Source organism: Cervus elaphus, chromosome 9 (assembly GCF_910594005.1).
Source record: "Cervus elaphus chromosome 9, mCerEla1.1, whole genome shotgun sequence".
Lineage (NCBI taxonomy): Eukaryota > Metazoa > Chordata > Mammalia > Artiodactyla > Cervidae > Cervus > Cervus elaphus.
Window position 1 is genome coordinate 58,962,290 of NC_057823.1, and position 22,092 is coordinate 58,984,381.

General features: G+C 42.3%; 1 protein-coding gene across 7 annotated transcripts in view; it reads right to left on the reverse strand.

The window, feature by feature from the left end:
* Nucleotides 1–4,688: 4,688 nt before the first annotated feature.
* The window catches only part of PPP2R2B (protein phosphatase 2 regulatory subunit Bbeta), a 512,720-nt gene continuing 495,316 nt past the window's right edge, over nucleotides 4,689–22,092 (reverse strand). For all 7 annotated transcript variants that reach the window (XM_043913169.1, XM_043913170.1, XM_043913168.1 and 4 more), the window contains 2 exons: nucleotides 7,980–8,071; nucleotides 4,689–5,410 (listed from right to left, as the gene is read on the reverse strand). In XM_043913169.1, coding sequence (XP_043769104.1) covers nucleotides 5,131–5,410; nucleotides 7,980–8,071 — 372 coding nt within the window. In that variant the 3' untranslated portion in view covers nucleotides 4,689–5,130. The remainder of the gene's footprint in view (nucleotides 5,411–7,979; nucleotides 8,072–22,092) is intronic.

Consider the following 22,092-nt stretch of genomic DNA (forward strand, 5'->3'; position numbering starts at 1 on the left):
TATTTTTTCCTTCCATCTATTTTTATATTTAAACAGTCCTTAGACATGGGAGTTTAATAAATATTTATTATTGGATGAATGAAAGAAGGGGTCAGTCAGTTTTGGAAAATTGAAAATGTGTTTTAATAGAAGTAGAGAAATATTGATTTCATGCTCCCATGCCAAATTCATTCTTACTTTGGTGACTCATATATGTTGTTCTCGCTCAGAAATGTGTTTCTTTTTTTTGGCTGCACCACGTGGCATCTGGAACTTTCCCAACCAGGTACTGAACCCGTGCCCCTGCAGTGGAAATGCAGAATCTTAACCCCAGGACCACCAGGGAAGTCCATGTGTTTTGTTCGTTGTTAAGAAAACTGCGTTAGAGCTCTGCTTAGGTGTCACTTATTCCAAGAAGCTTCTTACCTACCAGTCCTCATGAGTTAACCATTTCCTTCTCTGTATCATTTCTGCACTGTATACATTGTAAATATGTCCCCAACACACATGGCTGTCATCTCTTGGAGGGTGGTGACCAGTGGCTTACACATGTCAGGAACCCCAGCCCCGTGCCTAGGGCTGATATGTACCAGGAGCTCAGTAAATATTTAACCTTGATGAACTTACAGGATGTTACTGGAACTTGTTTTCTAATTTGTAACTTCCATCTCTCTCTATATATATGTATATATTCTCTCTCTCTTTTTATACACACACACACACACACACACACACACACACACATATGAGATGGGGAGAGAGGATAAGAACTCTGATCAAAATGTCTGCCTTTGGTACTTGTGAACTGTACAAACTTAATCAAGTTATATCATCTCTTTGTTCCCTCATCTGTAAAATGGGAACAATAATGTATCTGTGCCTAGAGTTACGGAAGTAAATGAATTAATACTTGGGAAATTTGTAGAACCAAGCCTGGCCCATAGTAAACATTTGGTAAGTGTTAGCTAACCTCATATATAAGAAACAGTATTTTAAAAACTCTGGCTTTAGAGTATGAAACTTTGAGTTGGAGACCTGGTTCTACCACTTACTGGCTATGTGCCTTTGGCTACATTGAAAACTTGAGTTTATTTCCTCAGTGGCAAAAATGGAAATTACCCTGGCATGGATCTCATGGGGTTCAGAGAAGGAGATGAGGAGAAATCAGTCATATGTCCTCAGTGAATATTGTTGCTGTTACTATTCTGTGGGGCTTTAAGCTTATCAAAGCAGTTATAAAAAAAATGAGTTTCTTGTGTCCCTCATAATCATCCCATGAGCGAGGGCTGATGGCTTTCTGACCGTTTTACAGGTGATGTGACTGATGGTAGGCACTGAATGACTTGCCCAGGTTGCCCAGTTACTCCACAGAGTCAGGAGCAGGATCTGCATTTCCTGTCCCCTCAATCCATGTTCTTTCCATTGACCAGGCGAGTCATTCCCATGGAAAGTGGCTCCTGAGACTTGACTTAGAAATGCAGGGGCAAGAGGACAGTTAAGGTGTGACAAGAGGCACAGTGTGTGACTGTTTCCCAGCGGTGAACCAGGGGCTGCTGTGTCTTTGAGGGTAGTGTTAAAACACGCCATCCTCATCTGCACACGGCCATAATGGAAGAAGACAAATTAGTAAGGCCTCCTTCATTCAGGCTGTGGACTCCAGTGTCCTCCCAAAGCTTTATTATTAGGCCTACTAGGGCCTTCCTGACTCTTGGAGGCAGTCAGCAGAGGGGCTGAGGAAAGAATAGGGCCCAGGGTTGGGGGTTCAGAGGGAAGCCTTGACTTGTTGTTCTGTAAGTTTGAAGGAAGGGCAATGGTCTCCAACATTGTCGGTGATGAAGCATTTGAGGGTCTAACTTTTATTATAATGGGCCCTACAGGTTCAAAAGAAATATATGTGAGACAGCTGACTTGCTTCATCGGGTCACTGAGCTAAAAGAATTGTAGTTTCGCCTTTGTTCCTTTCACTGACAACTGTTTCACCTTACATGTGCTGGGTTGCCTAATGCATGCTGAGTTAATTACGAGACCAATGAGAGGTTGAGCGATGCTCCCCTGCACCCCCCCCCCCCCCCCCCCCAGTACCTGACAGAAGACTGAAGGCAGAAGCCAGACCTTAAGGAGTTAGGAAGCTCAGGGCTTCCTACTGCCCATTCACCGATGGACACCCCATTGCTGCATGCTGCCTCGTGTCTTCTTTGTTTTGTTCAAACTCATCTTCTTCCTCTGGAAGTGAAAGTGTGGATGTCTGCCAAAGTTCAGCTTTCGAATTGCTTGTTAAAATATCAGGAATGGACTATTGCCTCAGGAACAGACTATTGCTGCAGGGCAGGGATCTGAGAGCCCAAGAAGCTGTTGAAAAGGTGGTAAGTCAGCTTCCACGTAACTCTGAGTGTCAGCTGGAAAAGGGACTGACTTCTAGGCACCATCAGCCTAGAAGATCACCAGCACTGGGGTGGAAGAAGATGGCAGGTGTAAACACCTGGCTCCATAACCAGCACAGAGCAGGTCACTGCTAAAGCAGGGTGGTGGGCATTGCTGCCGAGGCCTGGTCTCTAGGGCCTTCCCCTCCTGTTTCCACGTACGAGTCGAGGATGTTGGCTCTGGTGCCTCCTTTGTATGGGGTAACGGGGAAGGTGGTGGCCCTCTGTTCTTAGCTTTGATCTCTTCAAATTCCTCCCACTTTGTAGATCTCAAAGTGTACATCTGTGGGCTGAGGGCACTGGGTTAGTGTAGGAGCTTTGAGGTGAAGGCCACAGAAAGGCTGTAGGTGGGCCTGTGAACCCCTTAAAGCTGTGAGCAGAATTGTTCATGCATGTGTTCTGAGAAGCAAGCTTGACTCCCAATTTGTGGACTACTGTCCATTTTAAGTCTCTAATGCCTCCAAAGGCTTCAGTGTTCTGCCACATCAGAACTCAGTGTTCCCCAAGTTTGGTAACCATGCATCTTGGGGTTCACAAGTTGCCTGCAGTTGGTGAATGGGTACATGTTTGTTTCATTAATGGTTATGTGATTCTTTTAGAACAAAACATTAAAGCTGACATTTCATGAACATTCTTTGTTGGAAGGAGGCTATGTCTTGCTTTTAGAAAAGGTGACTTAAGTGTGAAATGAGTAACGGTATAAAGGTAGGTCGATGCTAAATTTTGAGGAACAATGATTCATCCTGTCAACTGGTACAGATAGAGGGGCTGAGTCTCAAGGGAGCAGAGAAAAGGCCGTGAGGAAGTTGATGGTCAGCTCAGGACAGGAGCCTGCTGGTCCTTCTGTCTGTCCTGCTACCATGATTCTCTGTGAGTTGGAGAAGTTTCTGTGGCTTTCTTGGGTCTCCTCCAAGAACCTGGTCCCCATCAGGCCAGGAATCCTGCCCAGAGAGTTTCTACCAGGACTTTTATTGCAGGAAAGATAAACACAGAGAAAAAAAGCACGTCTTCCTCCACATGCTCTCTCAGTTTTGAGACGTACTTTTTCATATTTTAACGTTTCTGAAATTGAGCTGCATCTTACAAAATTGTTTGCTTAAGTAGATAGTTATTTCCTTGCCAAAAAACTGTTATTAAGTAGGTAATAGCTTAGCATTGAAAGATGGTTCTTTCACTATTTTTCTCTCTTCCAAAACAAATTACACTTGAAAGTTGGGACTTCTAATAAATATACAACGTGAAAGAAAATTTCTCTTTAAAAGGAAAATCCTCATCTCAAGCCATTTCCTAGTCACTAAATGCAAGTCCGGGGAGATGAGTCATGGTGACAGGAATGGAGACTGGGAGCCCAGGCCCGGCCTGGAGACCCACCCACTTCCTCCTTGAGCCTCCGTTTCAAATTTCTCCGTCTTTTGAATTAACTTTGTCTCCTTCCCAGAGGTGTGTCACAGAGAAACTTCTGGAAGTTACATGTCTGAATCCTCAAGGGCAGGGGGCGGGAGGCGGGGGGGATGAACCAGCCTCTACAGTTTCAAGCAGACTTCACTTTGATGTCAAAGCTTCTTGATTCCCCCATATTCCATTTCTGCAGGAGAGCCCTCTGGTCTGTTTTTCTGGATGGTAAACTTATGGTGGGTCAGAAGCACTTGAATAGCCTTTACAGAGCAGCGTTTTCCATTGGCTGTTTTTGTTCTCGCTGTAGTGGAGATAGATGGAGTGTTACTTTGGGTTACAAAACCCAGGGAAGGGGGCAGGGGCTGCTTTGGGAGATACATTTTCTCAGGGAGGTGCCCCAGCCCTCAGCTTACTGCTGCATTTAGAAGCCAGATCATAAACAACAAGGACTCGGCCTTTAGAAGTCAAGGGAATAAATAAGCTGGAAAAGGGTGAAGGGAAAAAGCCAAGGAACCTGTAAGTAGAGGATTATATGGAGCCATTTAAAATGACAAAAAGCAAGAGTAACAAAGCGACAGATGGAATGTGGCCCCACAGGGTCCTGCCAAGCTAACTCTGAGAAGCGAAGTGTTCTCTTGATGTCCCCTGAAGCATTCATGGGGCTTCCTGGCCAAATTCTCAGGCTGTTTCTATGGCGCTTACAAAAAAAGAATATAGCACTGTTGATGTGGTCCTTTCCCCTTCCCATTCTGCATCCTCTTTGCAGCCTTGTGAAATAAATCTCTGGCTCAAGTGAAATCATGAAAAAGAAAATGGGGAAAAAAAAAAGAAGTGCTGTAGGGACAGGGGGGTGCTGACTGGTTCTGATTTGTCACAAAACAAGGAGAATTTCTCTAAGAGTAAACAGTGTTTATTTTTCGTTGAATTTTTTTTTCAATCAAATGGAATTGCTTAATTAAAAAAAACTTATCTCTTTTCTCTTTAAATACTACAGACAACCTCATTTTATCTCAGCAGACACCTAGAAACAAAACACTGGACCCACCAGAGAAAACGGGGCAATAAAAGCATCAGAAATTCAAGTCAACTATGGAAGAATTACTGTTAGCTGGCAGCTCTCGATTCTAAACAGAAGTGTCCCAGAACCTACTGGGTTTGACAAAAGTTTCTTAGAACTGGGGATGTGGGAAGGTTGGACTCCATGGACTTCTATTCCAATTGTCTCCTGCAGAGGGAAATTAAAAGTCGATGCATCAAATGAACACCCAAAGAAACATTTAAAAACGTGTTTGACTAGTATTCAGTATGTGAGATTATTAAGTAATAACTTGTCCTCCTAGTTAACCTTGTCCTGGAATATATATAGGTTATTTGTAGCCGCCACTGCTATAATATTTTCTGAAGGATGCCAAGCTGTATGCAAGATCTTTTTGCTAAAGTCCAGACTGTCGACACTGATCTCATCTTTTCTCCGCTTGCCCCCCACGCACACTTTGCGTGGTTTTAGGATAGCTCGGGGTTTGCTGTTTTCCCTCGAGGCCTCAAGGGTAACATCGCGTTTGGTGTTTCGGTCAAACATCCTGAAGAAGTTGTTGTAGGAGCCTGTCATGATGACACTGCAAGGCAGAGAGGAAACAGCGAGTGACTGAGTGCCATGGACATAGACTTTCTACAGCTAAGAGACCAAAAACTGCAACAGGCTTTGTAGTGTGACTGTCGACTTTAGAAGCACTAAGGCAAACAAGCTCTCGGGCTGGGTGAAGGGTGATGATAGCCCTCCTTGTTATTTATCAATAGATTCCTTTAGGTTATTTTGTTCCATAAGTCAGTCTCGTGGTTTTAATGATCCCAGCCCACCTCCTTCACATCAGGATTCTGAGGCTGCAGTCAAGTCATGAGAGTAGGAACACTGGAAACAGCTGTCCTTGTATCGCGTTCATTTCGAGCATGGCGGTGGCAGGAGGGACTGTGCTGCCCGACTGATGAGGCTTTCTCCCATCAGTACCGAGGGATGCTCACATCGTGTCCTCTTCCTGCTACAAACTAGATCGACATTCTGCCTTTTCTGAAAACTTATCTAAAAAATGGATCTCATCATAGTCTTGGGAGGGAGTAAACAAAAATGAGAATTTTTAAAAGGATGTAGGATGAGGAAATAAGCCTTTGTAGTGGACTGACAGATGGTTTCCTACCCTCTTAAAAGAGCTATCCATTCCTAGGAGTATCTCCCATTGATGAAGAGAGCAGGGTGTGCCAAGAGCCTCCCAGAAGCCATGGACCAACTCTACTTAATGGTGACAGTTTTGACAGGTGACAGGCCAAGGGAAACATAATGTCCCTCGAGCAGCACCCTCTTATGGCTGACCCCCGGAGAGGTGGGCTTGGCCTCATTTGTGGGGGAGCCTCTGACTGGCTGGTTAGGATGGGAGAACACCACATCTTCTTGTCTCGGGTTAGAGGAAGGTGAAGGAAAACCGACAAGAGTGAGTCACGGCCAGGAGGCTGAGTTTTTGGGTATTTGTTAGTTGTCCCGGAAATTAATCAAGGGCTAGATTTTGTTACCCTGGCCTGGGAAACTGATGCCATGAAATGTGTGTATCTATCATAGGGTGAGCAATTATTATCTCATCACGAGGGGTGCTGAGTGCTTTACCCCTACCCTCACTTCCTTTTCCGTCATTCCATGTTAAAGGATTTATACAGGAGGAAAAGTGAGTGCGTGTACGGTGTCACACAGCCAGTAAGTAGCCAAGTTGGGCCTCCAGCCCACATCTGCCAGACTCCGGGGCACAAGCATTAAGCCACTTGGCCTTACTGCTTCCCACGCACTGACCTCTGCTTCCATTACCACCACCCGACTTGTTTTTAAACAGTAAGAGAAAGTCTTTTTTGGGAAAAAAAAAAAAAGTAATCTCAACCTTATCTGGACCAAGAATAACATTTTTTCGGTTATGGAAAGAAACTGTAATGTGGTGGAAAGAATGTTCATTTTAGGATTTAAATTCTTCCTCTTGTCTCTACTACTTACAGTGATCTGCCCAAGCTCCTGAACTAGTATCTGGCTGAGCCTCAGTTTCCTCAGCTCTAAAATGGGGACAGTGAAAGCAATCTTGATGGATTGTGGTCAGGACTAAAAAATCACGATGTGTGTGAAAGTACCTAGAGTAAGTATAGGTTTTGAATCTTGGTTCAGATAGAAGGGGAACTTGAACAATAATAACCACAAATATTTTAAAAAATCTATTCATAATGAACAATGAATAAATGACCAATGGAAATGAAAATAAACAAAATAACAGGGCAGGGATAACTACTTTTCCCCTGAAGGCCTTTGTTCCACTAAGTAACAGTTGCTTTGCTCTTGGCCCTCTGCCCTCCACCAACTGGGTGGTGTGATCTGGGTCGTCTACCATGTGGTGACTCCTTCTAGGCCTGCTGAGTGGAAGGCTGGTTTTGGATCACTGGCTCCAAAAAACCCAACAGGGGTCAGAGAGGTAGAGTCTGTGCTCACTAGAAGCTCGCCTCTCTGAATGCTTTTTAGTGATAGAATTTCCCTGCTTTTCAGTATGACTGCTGGTGCTGCCTTCACTAAGGAACAGTCCCTGGTAGCCTGTGCTGGCTTCTCCTGGAAATTACAGCAGCATCTATTTGTCAAGCCAAAAAGAAACTGCGGAGAGGTACTAGGAAGTACTGTTGAAATCAAAGGCCTCAAATAGTCATAAATCCCTCTGAGGGCACAGGATAAATGAGGCTGATGAGAATTCAGTTCATGACCACCAGGCCTTAGGCCAGTCTCTACTGGTAGCCTCGAGGGATAATTTCCCATCCAGACAGCACGCTTTACAGTCACTGGAATGGTTCATCCTCGAAATTTGCCAGGGGAGCTTCATTTTAGGCATATGGACCCAGCTCTGGGAGGGTCTTGCCTGTATAAGGTAGGATTTTTGTGAGGCTAACGGGTCACCTGAGCCAGTTCTGAAAGAGGAGTCCAGGATCTCACCCACCCCCTGTTCCTTTCCAGACCTGACCTCAAGGTCACCCGGTGGGCCACATGGTGCAGCCCTGCCAGGCCCCAGGGCCGATTCTGATGGCTCTTTGGTTGCACCCCCTTAGGACACACGGCCCAGGGTGGGTGCAAGGAGACGGCCCCCCATGGAAGGTTCCCAGCCACCAGACCTTTCTTACCTGTCTGACCCATTCCACACACACTCAAATTTATCAAAAATGCAGTCATTTTCATAGAGGGAGCACAGCTTGCTGCGGAGGTAGTCGTGAACCTGGAGGGGCAGGGAAAACACATTAAGAGGGTGTTAGTTATTAATATTTAAAAAAATGATTCCTCTGTGAGAAGCTCCTCTTTGGATGGGAGCTGTTCATTCTTCCAGTGCAAATGTGGCTTGAATCAGATAGTTCTGGCTCTTAGCCCAGGCATGGCCCTTCTCAGCCTTGGGACTTCAGGATGGTTTGGTGAGCAGTTTACATGGCACATGTGGATTAAACAAACTTGCTTACATAGATGGTGGCATAGAACAGAGCCCAGTAAGCAGGGGATTCCCATTTTCTAAGCCTATTTATTATTTACTTTTGGTCAGTATCTTTTAAAAAAATTAACTTTTTGCCATGCAGCGTGGCATGCGAGATCTTAGTTTTCCAACTAGGGATCGAACCCATGCTCCCTGCAGTGGAAGTGCAGAGTCTTCACCACTGGACCACCAGGGAAGTCTCTTAGCCCATTTAGACGACACCATTCATTCAGCCTTTCACTCAATGAGTATTTGTTGAATGCTGGCTCTGTTTTGGGGATAGAGCCATGAACAGAATACCCTTGGGGTGCTTTCCTCCCAGTGCTGGGGAAGAGACTGTGTAGCCAAGTAAGTACATAAGATATTTTTCGTTTTGGATTTTTAAATTTTATTTGTTAACTGGAGTAGAATTGCTTGACAGTGTTGTCTTTCTGCTGTGTGACGACAAGCATAAGATATTTTAGATGGTGACAAAATGAGAACAAAAAAAGAGTGGAAAAAGGGTAGTGGGAGCCCTGGGGGGTTATTTATACAGGGCGAGTGGTCAAGTTCACCTGAGAAGGAGACATTGGAGCAGGAACCTGGAGGAAATGAGTGCATCTCAGTGGTATCTGGGGAAAGGCTTTCCAAGCGTAAATGAAAGTGTTAGTCACCCAGTCGTGTCCAATTCTTTGTGACCCCACGGACGGTAGCCTGCCGGGCTCCCCTGTCCCTGGAATTCTCCAGGCAGGAATACTGGAGTGGGTTGCCATGTCCTTCTCCAGGGGATCTTCCCGACCCAAGGATCAAACCCGGGTCTCCGGCACTGCAGGCAGTCTCTTTACCACTGAGCTACTAAGCATTGAGAAGAGCGAATGTAATGGCCCAGAGGCAGGAGTCCTGGAGGCAGTGGAGTGGAGGGTGGCAAGGAGCAGAGTGGGGGGCCTCAGCGTGTGCCAACCAGTGCCCATAGGCCCCTTACTCTGAGTGATGTGAACAGACGTCACGGGAAGGGTGCTGCGCCTGCTGTGTTGTGACAGAGTGTAAGCCTGCAGGGCCACGGTGAGCAGTGGTGGGAGGTGGTCAGAGCCTTGACGAGTTTGGAAGGACAGTTGATAGGACTTGCGGATGGAGCCGCTGTCAAGTGTGGAGAGGAAAACCGGAGTCAGAGGTGGCTCCTGGATCATGCTTGTGAGCAGGCGGAAGGATGGAGTGGCCATGTTCGCTCTGGGGTTGGATAATTTGGCGATGTCTGTGCAAGCAGAGAACACCCAGCAGACGCTGCTGTGTACACTGCAGCCCTGGACTGCGTGGCAATCCTCTCCTGGTTCTATTTTTCAGTGAAATAAGAAGCAAGGTTATCAGCTGAGAGTGAAAAAGGCTGGGGCGGGGAGGTGGTTGGCAACAGTGCTCGGTTCCTGGAGGGCACTGAGGGCTGCTTGAAGTTGTTGAATGTGAATTTATTTTTTAAAACGTTTTATTTATTTATCTATGCCAACCTTTGCTGTGGCACTCGGGATCTTTAGTTGGGGCATGCAGACTCTTAGCTGTGGCATGATCTAGTTCCCTGACCAGGGATTGAACCCCAGCCTCCTGCATTGGGAGTGCAAAATCGTAGCCGCTGGACCAGTAGGGAAGTCCCCAGATGTGAATTTTATTTATTTATTTATTTTAATTGGAGGCTAATTACTTTACAGTATTGTGGTGGTTTTGCCATACATTCGCATGAATCAGCCATGAGTGAACATGTGTTCCCCATCCTGAACCCCCCTCCCACCTCCCTCCCCATCCCATCTCTCAGGGTCATCCCAGTGCACCAGCCCGGAGCACCCTGTCTCATGCATCCAACCTGGACTGGCGATCTATTTCACATATGATAATATACATTTCAATGCTATTCTCTCAAATCATCCCACCCTCACCTTCTCCCACAGAGTCCAAAAGTCTGTTCTTTACATTGGTGTCTCTTTTGCTGTCTCACATATAGGGTCATCATCACCATCTTTCTAAATTGCATATATATGCATTAATATACTGTATTGGTGTTTTTCTTTCTGACTTACTTCGCTCTGTATAATAGGCTCCAGTTTCATTCACCTCATTTAGAGCTGATTCAAATGCATTCTTTTTAATAGCTGAGTAATATTCCATGGTGTATATGTACCACAGCTTTCTTATCAATTCATCTGCTGATGGACATCTAGGTTGCTTCCATGTCCTGGCTGTTATAAACAGTGCTGCGATGAACATTGGGGTGCACGTGTCTCTTTCAGATCTGGTTTCCTCAGTGTGTATGCCCAGAAGTGGGATTGCTGGGTCATATGGCAGTTCTATTTCCAGTTTTTTAAGAAATCTCCACACTGTTTTCCATAGTGGCTGTACTAGTTTGCATTCCCACCAACAGTGTAAGAGGGTTCTTTTTTCTCCACACCCTCTCCAGCATTTATTGTTTGTAGACATTTTGATAGCAGCCATTCTGACTGGTGTGAGATGGTACCTCGTTGTGGTTTTGATTTGCATTTCTCTGACAATGAGTGATGTTGAGCATCTTTTCACGTGTTTGTTAGCCACCCAGATGTGAATTTTAAATGAGTCTGGTCAGCATGGTTGGGTGTTTCTCTCCAGCTGTATTCAGCAATTCAGGTGAAGATGGCAAGCAGGCAGATGATTGAGGCTTGGAGCATAGTAATCTGGGTGCCATTTTCAGTTCTTCCTGAGATCAACTGTGGGGAGTGGCAATGACATTAGGCATACATAATATGCCAGCTTGTTATTATTAGCCGGGCTCTTTATCCGTAGATCTCATCTCTTAGGTTGTAGGTACTGTCATTCTCTTCACTTTAATGGAGCATGAACTGCAGGGTATGACATCATGTGTCCAAGATCACACAGCAAAGGAAATGACAGAATGGGAAATGAACAGGGATTTAGGTTCTGGAGCACCTGCTCCTGCCAGCTCTAGCAATCTGCCTCCCACTCGCTCTGCCTCATCGGCCTCGCCTTACACAGAGTCTCAGTCCTAAGCTGTGATGATGCACTGAAGTGGGGCCAAGAGGCAGACAGAATTGGGTGAAGGCAGAGAGATGTTATGGAAAGCACAGTTTGACTTGGTTTAGATGAAGAGTGATGGTTCGTGATCTCTTTTTCTGTAGCCTGGGCCCCTTTCCTCCCTTGCCCCAGGGTTCTGTCAGATTTTGAGCTCAGAGGCTCAGCTGTGTGCTTAGCCCTGGGCAGAGGAATGAGGTCAGATTCATTCTACGTTCCATTAGATGTTTGGGGTATTTGAAAAGCTCTCTTGAGTTATTTGGACAGGGTAAGGATTTCTAACTCTGCAAATTAATTTCCTTCACCTTTACGCGCGTGTTCCCAAATAGCTCTGGGCCTTTTCAGGGTATCTGCTTCAGGGTTATGGTGACAAGTGAATCCATTGGCAGCTTGTTAGATGGGGAGAATAAGGGCGAGGCTTGTGTCCTAAGCTTAGGAATTCTGCTATAAATTAACTCACTGTCCTCCCTTCCTCTTCTACCACATCTTGTGCATATTAGGAGTGGCTCAGATCTGATAGGGAAGGCCATTTTGTTTGTAGGGCCATTTCTGCTTGTTAAAGTTCTCTAGTTATTGTGAAGAATCTTTAAAGCAGAAGAGTCCCAGGACGAAGAGAGGGCTGATGCTAGATCTTCACAAACATTTTCTAAAAAGGGCCAAACTATAAATATTTATACTTTGTGAGTCATGTAGCCTCACTTACAACTATCCAAGTGTACCTTTGTAATGCAAAAGTAGTGATAATACATAAATGAATGAGTTAAGAGTTGTGTTCCAATAAAACTTTATTTACAAATACAGGTGGCAACAGGATTGGCTTCTGGTTCATAGTTTGCCTAACCCTTGACTATAAGTCTTGACTATAATTTCCCTTCTTCCCAATCAGCACAGACTATTTCCTTGAAAGAAAGGGATGGTGGAGGTAAGGACATCCACTGCGGGGTCGTACTTTTCTTCTGATGGTGGAAGATACTGACCTCAAGAATTGATCTCTTTTCTAGAAAGCAAGCCTAATTCTTGCTTTTTCTTGACTTTTTCATTGACTTGCTTCCAAGATCTGTGTAACAGAGGGAGACACGGAAGCGGAGTGGGCTTCTGAAGGGGAAGAATGGCAAGCTGGAATTAATCCAGTAGGCAAAGGAAGCCACATTTGTCATCCTCATACTCCAGATCTCCTACCTTTTGGAGGAAAAAGATGAGCAAAATAGATCCTCTTTTAAATCTTATCTCTCCCTACTCCTTCCTTTTATCTGTTATGGGGCACTTTTTTTTTTTTTCAATATTTCCTCAAACTTTTATTTATTTTTTTGAGTACCATCTTTTAATTGAAGTTTTAGTTGAGTTACAGTGTTGTGCTAATTTCAGGTGTATAGCAGAGTGATTTAGTTATAAATACATATATATTTTTATTCAGATTGTTTTCCCTTATAGGTCGTTATATAAAATATTGAGTATAGTTCCCTGTGCTATACAGTAGGACTTTGTTGGTTGTATCTTTTATCTTCTATATAGAGTAGTGTAAATATGTCAATCCCAAACTCCTAATTTATCCCCCCTGCCTTTTCCTTTTGGTAACTATAAATTTGTTTTCTATGTCTGTGTGTCTCTTTCTGATTCATATATACATTCATTTGTATTATTTTTTCATAGAGTCCACATATAAGCGATATCATATTTATCTTTCTCTGACTTATTTCGCTTAGTATGATAATCTCTAGGTCCACTCATGTCATTGCAAATGGCATTATTTCATTCTTCTTTTGGCTGAATATGTATATGAATCTGCCTGCCAATGCAGGGGACGCAGGTCTGTGAGTTCGATCCCTGAATAGGGAAGATACTCTGGAGAAGGAAATGGCAGCTCACTCTAGTATTCTTTCCTGGGAAATCCCATGGACAGAGAAGCCTAGTGGGCTATAGTCTATGGTGTTGTAAGAGTCGGGCACGACTTAAGTGACTAAACCACCACCACATGTATATATACACACCAATTTTTCTTTATATTGTGTGTCTATATACACACCAATCTTTTTCTTTATACCAATATTTCTTTCAAAATTCCATTCACCTGGAATTTTGTCTTACAGAAACACCACAGGTGAGTGATAAATATCAAAACGTGTGTGCTTTGGAAGTGTGGGCCCCTTAGTGGAGGAAGCACATTACCAAGAACTCTATAACTAAAAGTCAGGAAGGATTCAAGGAGAGAACCTAGTCTGAGCCCTTATTTTCTCTTCTCAGCATCTATATTCCGGGGAGCTTCTGGCAACTCCAGGTGAGGATATCTACAGGAGAAGATCAGTAACTATGAAGGTATGCTGCATATCATACATACATACATACATATATATATATATATATATAAAAGTGAAAGTCACTCAGGTCTGACTCTTTGCAACCCCATGGACTGTGTAATCCAAGGAATTCTCCAGGAGAGGATATTGGAGTGGGTAGCCTTTCCCTTCTCCAGGGGATCTTCCCAACCCAGGGATTGAACCCAGGTCTCCTGCATTGCAGGCGGAGTCTTTACCAACTGAGCCACAAGGGAAGCCCTATATATATATATATATGTATATGTATCTTCTGTCGTAAAGAGAAATCTTAGGCAGAGAACATCGACCGTTCACCATCAGAGGAGAGAAAAAGGTAAGACACAGACACAAGAAGCATCTAGAGAGCAGAGTAAGAGGGAACTTAAGACTCATCCTATTAGATGCTTCTCTCTTCATGTTCCAAATATTGTTTCTTTGCTCTGTGCCTATGAGCTTGGGTATGGCCTTCTTAACACTAGGCTGAGTCTCCCAACACAGAGATTCTTACATCATGTACTTATGGAGCTTGCAGTTGTATAGCTGATAGACCACTCTAGGCCTGGCAAGATTAAACTTTATTGTTTTGTTCTTCTGTTTCAGGGGTTGACAAACTGCTTCTGTGAAGCGTCAGACAATAAATATTTTAGGCTTTGTGAACCATAGGTCTCTGTCACAATGACTTGACTCTGCCCTTGTAGCATGGAGGCAACTGTAGACAATAGTTTAGTAAATGACCAGGTGTGACTGATTCAATGAAACTGCTTTTCCAAAAACAGATGTGGGGCTGGATTTGGCCCACAGGTTTGTCAACTCCTGTTCTATAGGAGAATGTGAAAACAGCTCATTATACTTAAGTCTGCAGCTTCTCATTCTTGGAAACATGCTTCAGATCAGCTGATGGATATATTAAGGTCTCCCTGCTCAGGGGAGGCACAAATAGTTGATGACAGAATTCCTAAACACTGGACCAGTCCTTAAAATTTGTCTAAATTTTATTTTTATTTATATTATAGTTGATTAACAATGTTGCATTAGTTTCAGGTATAAAGCAAAGTGATTCAGTTACACATATATCTATTCTCTTTCAGACTCTTTCCCCATAAAGGTTTTGACATAATACTGAATATAATCCCCTGTGCTATTCAGTAGGACCTTCTTCATTGTCTGTTTTATATATAGCAGTGTGTATATGCTAATCCCAAACCCCAATTTATATGTTTATTTAATATTCCCCCTTTCCCATTTTGTATACATACATATCTACTTTTTATCAGATTCTTTCCCCTTAGAGATTATTACATAATATTGAGTATAGTTCCCTGCTATCCAGTAGCTTCATGTTGGTTATCTCTTTTATATAAAGTAGTATGTATATATCAGTCCCAAACTCTTAATTTATCCTTCCCACCCTTTCTCCCATAACCAAAATTATTTGTTTTGTATATAAAAGCTCATTTGTATAATTTTCTTTTAGAACCTTCATATAAATATGATATTTGTCTAACTCTGGCTTATTTAGTATGATAAGCTCTGCATGCATGCATGTTGCTGCAAATGGCAATATTTCATTCTTTTTTTACAGCTGAGTATTAATTCCAGTGTGTGTGTATGTACACACACACACTCCATATCTTCCTTATCCATTCATCAGTGACAGATGATGGATGTACAGGTTGCTTCCATGTTTTGGCTGCTGTAAATAGTGCTACTATGAATACTGCAGTGCATATATCTTTTCAAATTATGGTTTTCTCTGGATATATGCACAGGAGTGGGATAGCTGGATCATGTGGTAACAGTCTTTTTAGTTTTTTAAGGAACTTCCACAGTGGCTGTACCAGTTGACATTCCTACCAAGTGAAAGGAGCACTTTTAAGGTAAGGCATACACGTGAGTGTGCTGAGCAGGGAGAAACGCCTGGTTAAGCAGGTTTCTGTAATGCAGGCTTCTTAAAGTTCTGCAATGATCAAGGGATTATAAAATTATAAGAGGGGAATAGAATATTATTTCAGTATATTCACCCCAAATTTATATTTTTGGGTAGTGGGAGTACCAAATAGTGCAATGAAGATAAATAGGATTGAAGAGGGCAGAGCAATAAGGGTTATAATTTGGGCAGTGGTGTTTCTTTTAAGATCTGGCTCAGCCTGTCCCCTTCTTTATGATCCATTGCTGACCATTCCCCTTTGGCATTTGTCTTAACAGAAACACCACAGGTGAGTGATAAGTAGCAAACCATGTGTACTTTGAAAATGTGGGCCCCTTATTGCAGGAACCACATTACCAAGAACTCTATAACTAAGTCTCAAAAGACAAAAGTCAGGAAGGACTCAAAGGAAAACCCTGGTCTTGAGCCCTTATTTTCTCCTCCCAGCACCTACATTCTGGGAGCTCCTGACTGCCTTCAAGTGAGGACATCTGCAGGACCTCATTGGCTATGAAGGTATGCTGCATATATATTCTGTTGTAGAAAAACAACTTAGGCAAAGAAGATCAACTGTTCACCATTAGAGGAGAGAAAAAGGTAAGACACAGACATAAGAAGCAGCATCTAGAGAGCAGAGTAAGAAAGAACTTAAGACTTGTCCTGTTTGATGCTTCTCTCTTCATGTTCCAAATATTGTTTCTGTGCTCTCTTTAGTTTTTTAAGGAAACTCCATACTGTTCTTCATAGTGGCTGTACCTGTTTACATTCCCGCCGACTGAAAGGAGCGCTTCTAAGGGAAGGCATACTTGTGAGTGTTCTGAGCAGGGACAGAACAGGTTTTGGAAACACCTGGTTAAACAGGTTCTATGAGGCAGGCTTCTCAGAGTTCTGCAATGACCAAGGAATTATCAAATTATAAGAGGGGAATAGAATGCTATTTTATTTCAGTATAGTCACCCCAAATTTCTGTTTTCAGTACGGGGAGTACCAAATAATGCCTTGAAGATAATTAGGATTGAAGGGGGAAGAGCATTAAGGGTTAAGAATTGGGCAGCAGTGTGCCGTTTAATGTCTGGCTCAGCCTGTCCCCTTCTTTAGGAACAATTATTGACCATTCTCCTATGAAATTTGTCTTACAGGAACACCACAGGTGAGTGATAAGTATCAAACAAAGCATGTGCACTTTGAAAATGTGGGCCCCTTATTGCAGGAACCACATTACCAAGAACTCTATAACTAAGTCTTAAAAGACAACAGTTAGGAAGGACTCAAAGGAAAAACCTAGCCTGAGCCCTTATTTCCTCCTCCCACCACCTACATTCTGGAAGCTCCTGACTGCCTTCAAGTGAGGACATCTATAGGAAAAGATCATCAGCTATGAAGGTATGATGCATATATATATTCTATTGTAGGAAAAAGCTTAAGTAAAGAAGATCAGGTTTTTTCCATCAGAGGAAAGAAAAAGGTAAGACAGAGACTCAAGAAACATCCAGAGAGCAGAGTAAGAAAGAACTTAAGACTTATCCTATTAGATGCTTCTCTCTTCATGTTTCAAATATTGTTTCTGTGCTCTGTTCCTATGAGCTTGGCCATGGCCCCCTTGACACTAGGCTGAGTCTCACAACTCAGATGTGCTCACATCATGTACTTGTGGAACCTGCCATTGTATAACTGATGGACCACTGTAGGCCTGGCAAGATTAGACTCTCTTGGTTTGTTCTACTTCAGGGGTTGACAAACTTTTCCTGTGAAAGGTCAGACAATAAATATTTTAGGATCTGTGAGCCATAATGTCACAGTGACCCAACTCTGCCATTGTCGGCAGCTACAGACAACAGTTAAATGATCAGGTGTGGCTGATTCAATGAAACTGCTTTTATAAAATATAGGGGGCTGGATTTGGCCCACAGGTCACAGTTTGTCAACCCCTGTTCATAGAAAGAGATGAAACTAGGTCATCATGCTTAAGGCTACAGCTTTGTATTCCTAGAAACATGCTTGAGATCAGCTGATGGGGATGTATGAAGAGACCTAGGAGTATCACCTGTATGTCTCCCTGCTCAGGGAAGGTGCCAGTAGTTAGTGACAGAATTCCTACACACTGGAGCAGTCCTAATAATCTTTTCATTTTCATTTATTTTATTTTGGAGTATAAAATTTATAAAATAAAATGTTTATTTTATAGTTGATTTACAATGTTGTGTTAGTTTCAGATGTACAGCAGAGTGATTCAGTTACATATATACATATATCTTTTTCAGATTCTTTTTCCATATAGGTTACTATATAATATTGATATATAATATATAAAATATTTATATATAATATATAATATAGTCCCCAGTGCTATTCAGTAGGAACTTCTTGGTTATTTTATATATATATAGCAGTGTGTATATGTTAAATGCAAACTCCAAATTTATCCCCTCCCTTTCTCATTTGGTAACCATAGATTTGTTTTCTATGTCTGTGGGTCAATTTCTCTTTTGTATATAAGTTCATTTATATCATTTTTTTGAATCCTTGCTAAAAGTGTTATCATATTAGTCTTTCTCTGGCTTATTTCATTTCTCTATGTCTAAACATACTGCAAGTGGCTGGAGTAATATTCCATTGTGTGTGTATATACACACCCACATATATATATACACACACATACATACACCACATGTTCTTTATCCTTCATCAGTGACTGATGATGGACATTTAGTTTGCTTTCATGTCTTGTCTATTGTAAACAGTGCTAGGAACCGTGGGGTGCATGTGTTTTTTCAAATCATGATTTTCTCCAGATGTATGCCCAGGAGTGGGACTGCAGGGTTATATGGTAACTATCTTTTCATATTTTTAAGGAACTTCCATACTGCTCACCACAGTGGCTGGACTCGTTTGCATTCCCACCAACTGTTCGGAGCACTTCTATAGCAAAGGCATACATAACTAGTGTTCTGAGCAGGGAGAAATACTTGGTTAAGCAGGCTTCTCAAGAGTTCTGCAATGATCAAGGAATTATAAAATTATAAGAGGGGAATAGAATATTATTTTATTTTAATATAAGCACCCAAAATATCTGATTTTGGTAGGTGGAGAACCAAATACTGCCCCAAAGATAATTAGGATTGAAGGATGCAGAGCAGTAAGGTTATAAATTGGGCAGCTGTGTGCCTTTTAAGGTCTGGCTTAGCCTGTGCCCTTCTTTGTGAACCATTCCTGACCCCTAACCATTCCCCTTTGGCTTTTTTAATTTTTTTACAGAAACACTACAGGTGAGTGGAAGTGTGGGCCTGTTACTGCAGGAACCACCTCACCAAGAACTCTGTGACTAAGGAAGGAACAGCACAGCCTGAGCCTTTATTTTCTCCTGCAAGCATCTACATTCTGGGAGCTCCTGATCAATTCCAGGTGAGGACGTCTACAGGAGAAGATCATTAAGTATGAAGGTATGCTGCAAATGTATAGTCTGTCATAAAAAGAAATCTTCAGCAAAGAACATTGACTATTCACCATCCTTCACCATCAGAGGAGAGGGAAAGGTAAGGCTCAGACACAAGAAGCATCTAGAGAGCAGAGTAAGAGGGAACTTAAAGCCTGTCGTATTAGATGCTTCTCTCCAAGTTCCAAATATTGTTTCTTTGCTCTGTTCTTATGAGCTTGGGTATGACCCTCTTAACACTAGGCTGTCTCTCAACACAAAGGTTCTCACTTCACGTACTTGTGGAGCCTGCTGCTGTATAGCTGATAGACCACTCTAGGGCTGGCAAGATTAGACTCTCTTGGTTTGTCCTTCTATTTTAGGGGTTGGCAAACTTTTACTGTAAAGGGTCAGACAATAAATATTTTAGGCTTTGTGAGCTATATAGTCTCTATCACAATGACCTGATTCTGCCCTTGTAGCCTGTAGGCAACCGTAGACAATAGGTAAATGACCAGGTGTGCTGTTTCAATAAAACTGCTTTTCAAAAAACAGATGCAGGGCTGGATTTGGCCCACAGTTTGTCAACCCCTGTTCTATAGGAAAATGTGAAAATAGTTCATTATATTAATACTTAAGGCTATAGCTTCTTATTCCTGGAAACATGCTTGAGAGCAACTGCCAGAACTATCACCTGTGTATCTCCCTGCTCAGGGGAGGTGCTAGTAATTGATGACAGGGTTCCTTCCCACAAGACCAGTCCTTACAATTTTTTTTAAAATTTAATTTTGATTTTATATTATAGTTGATTTACAATGTTGTGTTAGTTTCAGGTGTATAGCATAGTGACTCAGTTATACATTATGCATTGCTTTTCAGATTCTTTTCCTATACAGGTTATTATATAATATTGAATATAGTTTCCTGTGCTATTCAGTAGGACCTTCTTGATTATCTGTTTTATATGTATAGTATAGCGTGTTTATGTTAATCCCAGACTCCAAATTTATCTCCCCTTTCCCCATGTGGTAACCATAAATTTGTTTTCTACATCTGTGGGACTATTGCTGTTTTGCATATAAATTATTTCATTTTTTTTAATCCCCATATAAGTGATAACATATGATACTTGCCTTTCTCTGGCTTACTTTACTTAGTATGATAATATTAGGAACAGCCATGTTGCTGTAAATGGCTGAGTAATATTCCTGTGCATATATATGTATGGTGTGTGTGTATACACACACACCACATCTTCCTTATCCATTCATCAGCAAGAGGTGATGGATACTTAGGCTGCCTCTATGTCTTAGCTATTCTAAGTAGTTCTATGTGGGGGGTGCATGTATTTTTTCAAGTTATGATTTTCTCCAGATATATGCCCAGGAGTGGGATTGTTCAGTCACATGGTAACTCTCTTTTTAGTTTCTTAATGAACCTTCATACTGTTCTCCACAGTGGCTGTTAACAGTTTACATTCCTACCAACTGTACAGAGCACTTTTAAGGTAAGGCATACCCATGAGTGTTCTGAGCACTTGGTTAAGCAGGCTTCTCAGAGTTCTGCAATGATCAAGGAATTATAAAATTATAAGAGGGGACTAGAATATTATTTTATTTTACTGTAAGCACCCCAAATTTGTTTTTGGTAGGGGAAGTACCAAATAGTGCCTTGAATAATTAGGATTAAAGGGAGCAGAGCATTAAGGGTTATAAATTGGGCAGTGGTGTGCCATTTAAGGTCCTGCTCAGCCTGTCCCCTGACCATTTGTCTTGCAGAAACCCTACAGGTGAGTGATAAGTATCAAACAAAGCATGTGCACTTTGAAATTGTGGGCCCCTTATTGCAGGAATCACCTCACCAAGAACTCTATGACTTAAAAGACAACCTTTTACAGGAACAGTCTGTCAATCCCTGAAATAGAAAAACAAACCAATACAGTCTCCCAGCACAGAGGTTCTCCAGACCTTAAAAGTCAGGAAAGATTCAAAGGGAAAACCTAGTCTGAACCCTTATTTTTTCCTTCCAGCCTCTACCCTTGGGGAGCTCCTGACTACCTCCAGGTGAGGACATCTACAGGAGAAGATTCTAGACTATGAAGGTATGCTCCATATATATTCTGTTGTAAAAAAGAAACATTAGGCAGAGAACACCGACTCTCACCATCAGGGGAGAGAAAAAGGTAAGACAGACACAGACACAAGAAGCATCTCTGAGAAGCTTGTATCATAGAAACCTGCTCAGCCAAGTGTTTCTCCCTCTCAGCACACTCACATGGATGCCTTACCTTAAGACTCATCCTAGCTGATGCTTTTCTCTCCATGTTCCAAATATTGTTTCTTCACTCTGTTCCAATGAGCTTGGCTATGGCCTTCTCGACACTAGGCTGAGTCTCCCAACACGGAGATTCTCACATCATGTACTTGTGGAGTCTGCTGACCTTATAATCTCTTTTAACTGTGTTCCAGACAATCACTTAATGAGTTTACCATTTCTGATATAGTGTATTATCACCTTTGACATGGTATATAAACTTAGATTGCTTTCAAATACACCATCTAAAATAATGCAAAAAATTGTTTAATTTCTGTACATGGGTTCTATTTCTTAGTATTCTACAAAGATTTCTAAGCCTACCACTTGCTAAATATAGTTTAAGTCTTTGTCTAAAATAAAAGTACCATAGATTAGCTGAGAAATCTGCTGTTGAAAAAGCAGCCACAAAAATGAAGCTTTCATTTTTGAAGAAAAATCACTTTCAGATCCATTGAGAAAGGCAAGCTCATCTCCAGGGTAATGCTTAGTTGGAAGTGAAAGTCGCTCAGTCGTGTCGGACTCTTTGCGACCCCATGGACTATACAGTCCATGGAATTCTCCAGGCCAGAATACTGGAGTGGGTAGCCTTTCCCTTCTCCAGTGGATCTTCCCGACCCAGGAATTGAACCGGGGTCTCCTGCATTGCAGGCAGATTCTCTACCAACTGAGCTAATAGGGAAGCCCCAATGCTTACTTAGGAATAATTAAAACATAGTTTTAACGGTTCAGTTTTTAATACTTACTTTACTAGTTATGCTTAAAACCTATCTCTATACAAGTATTC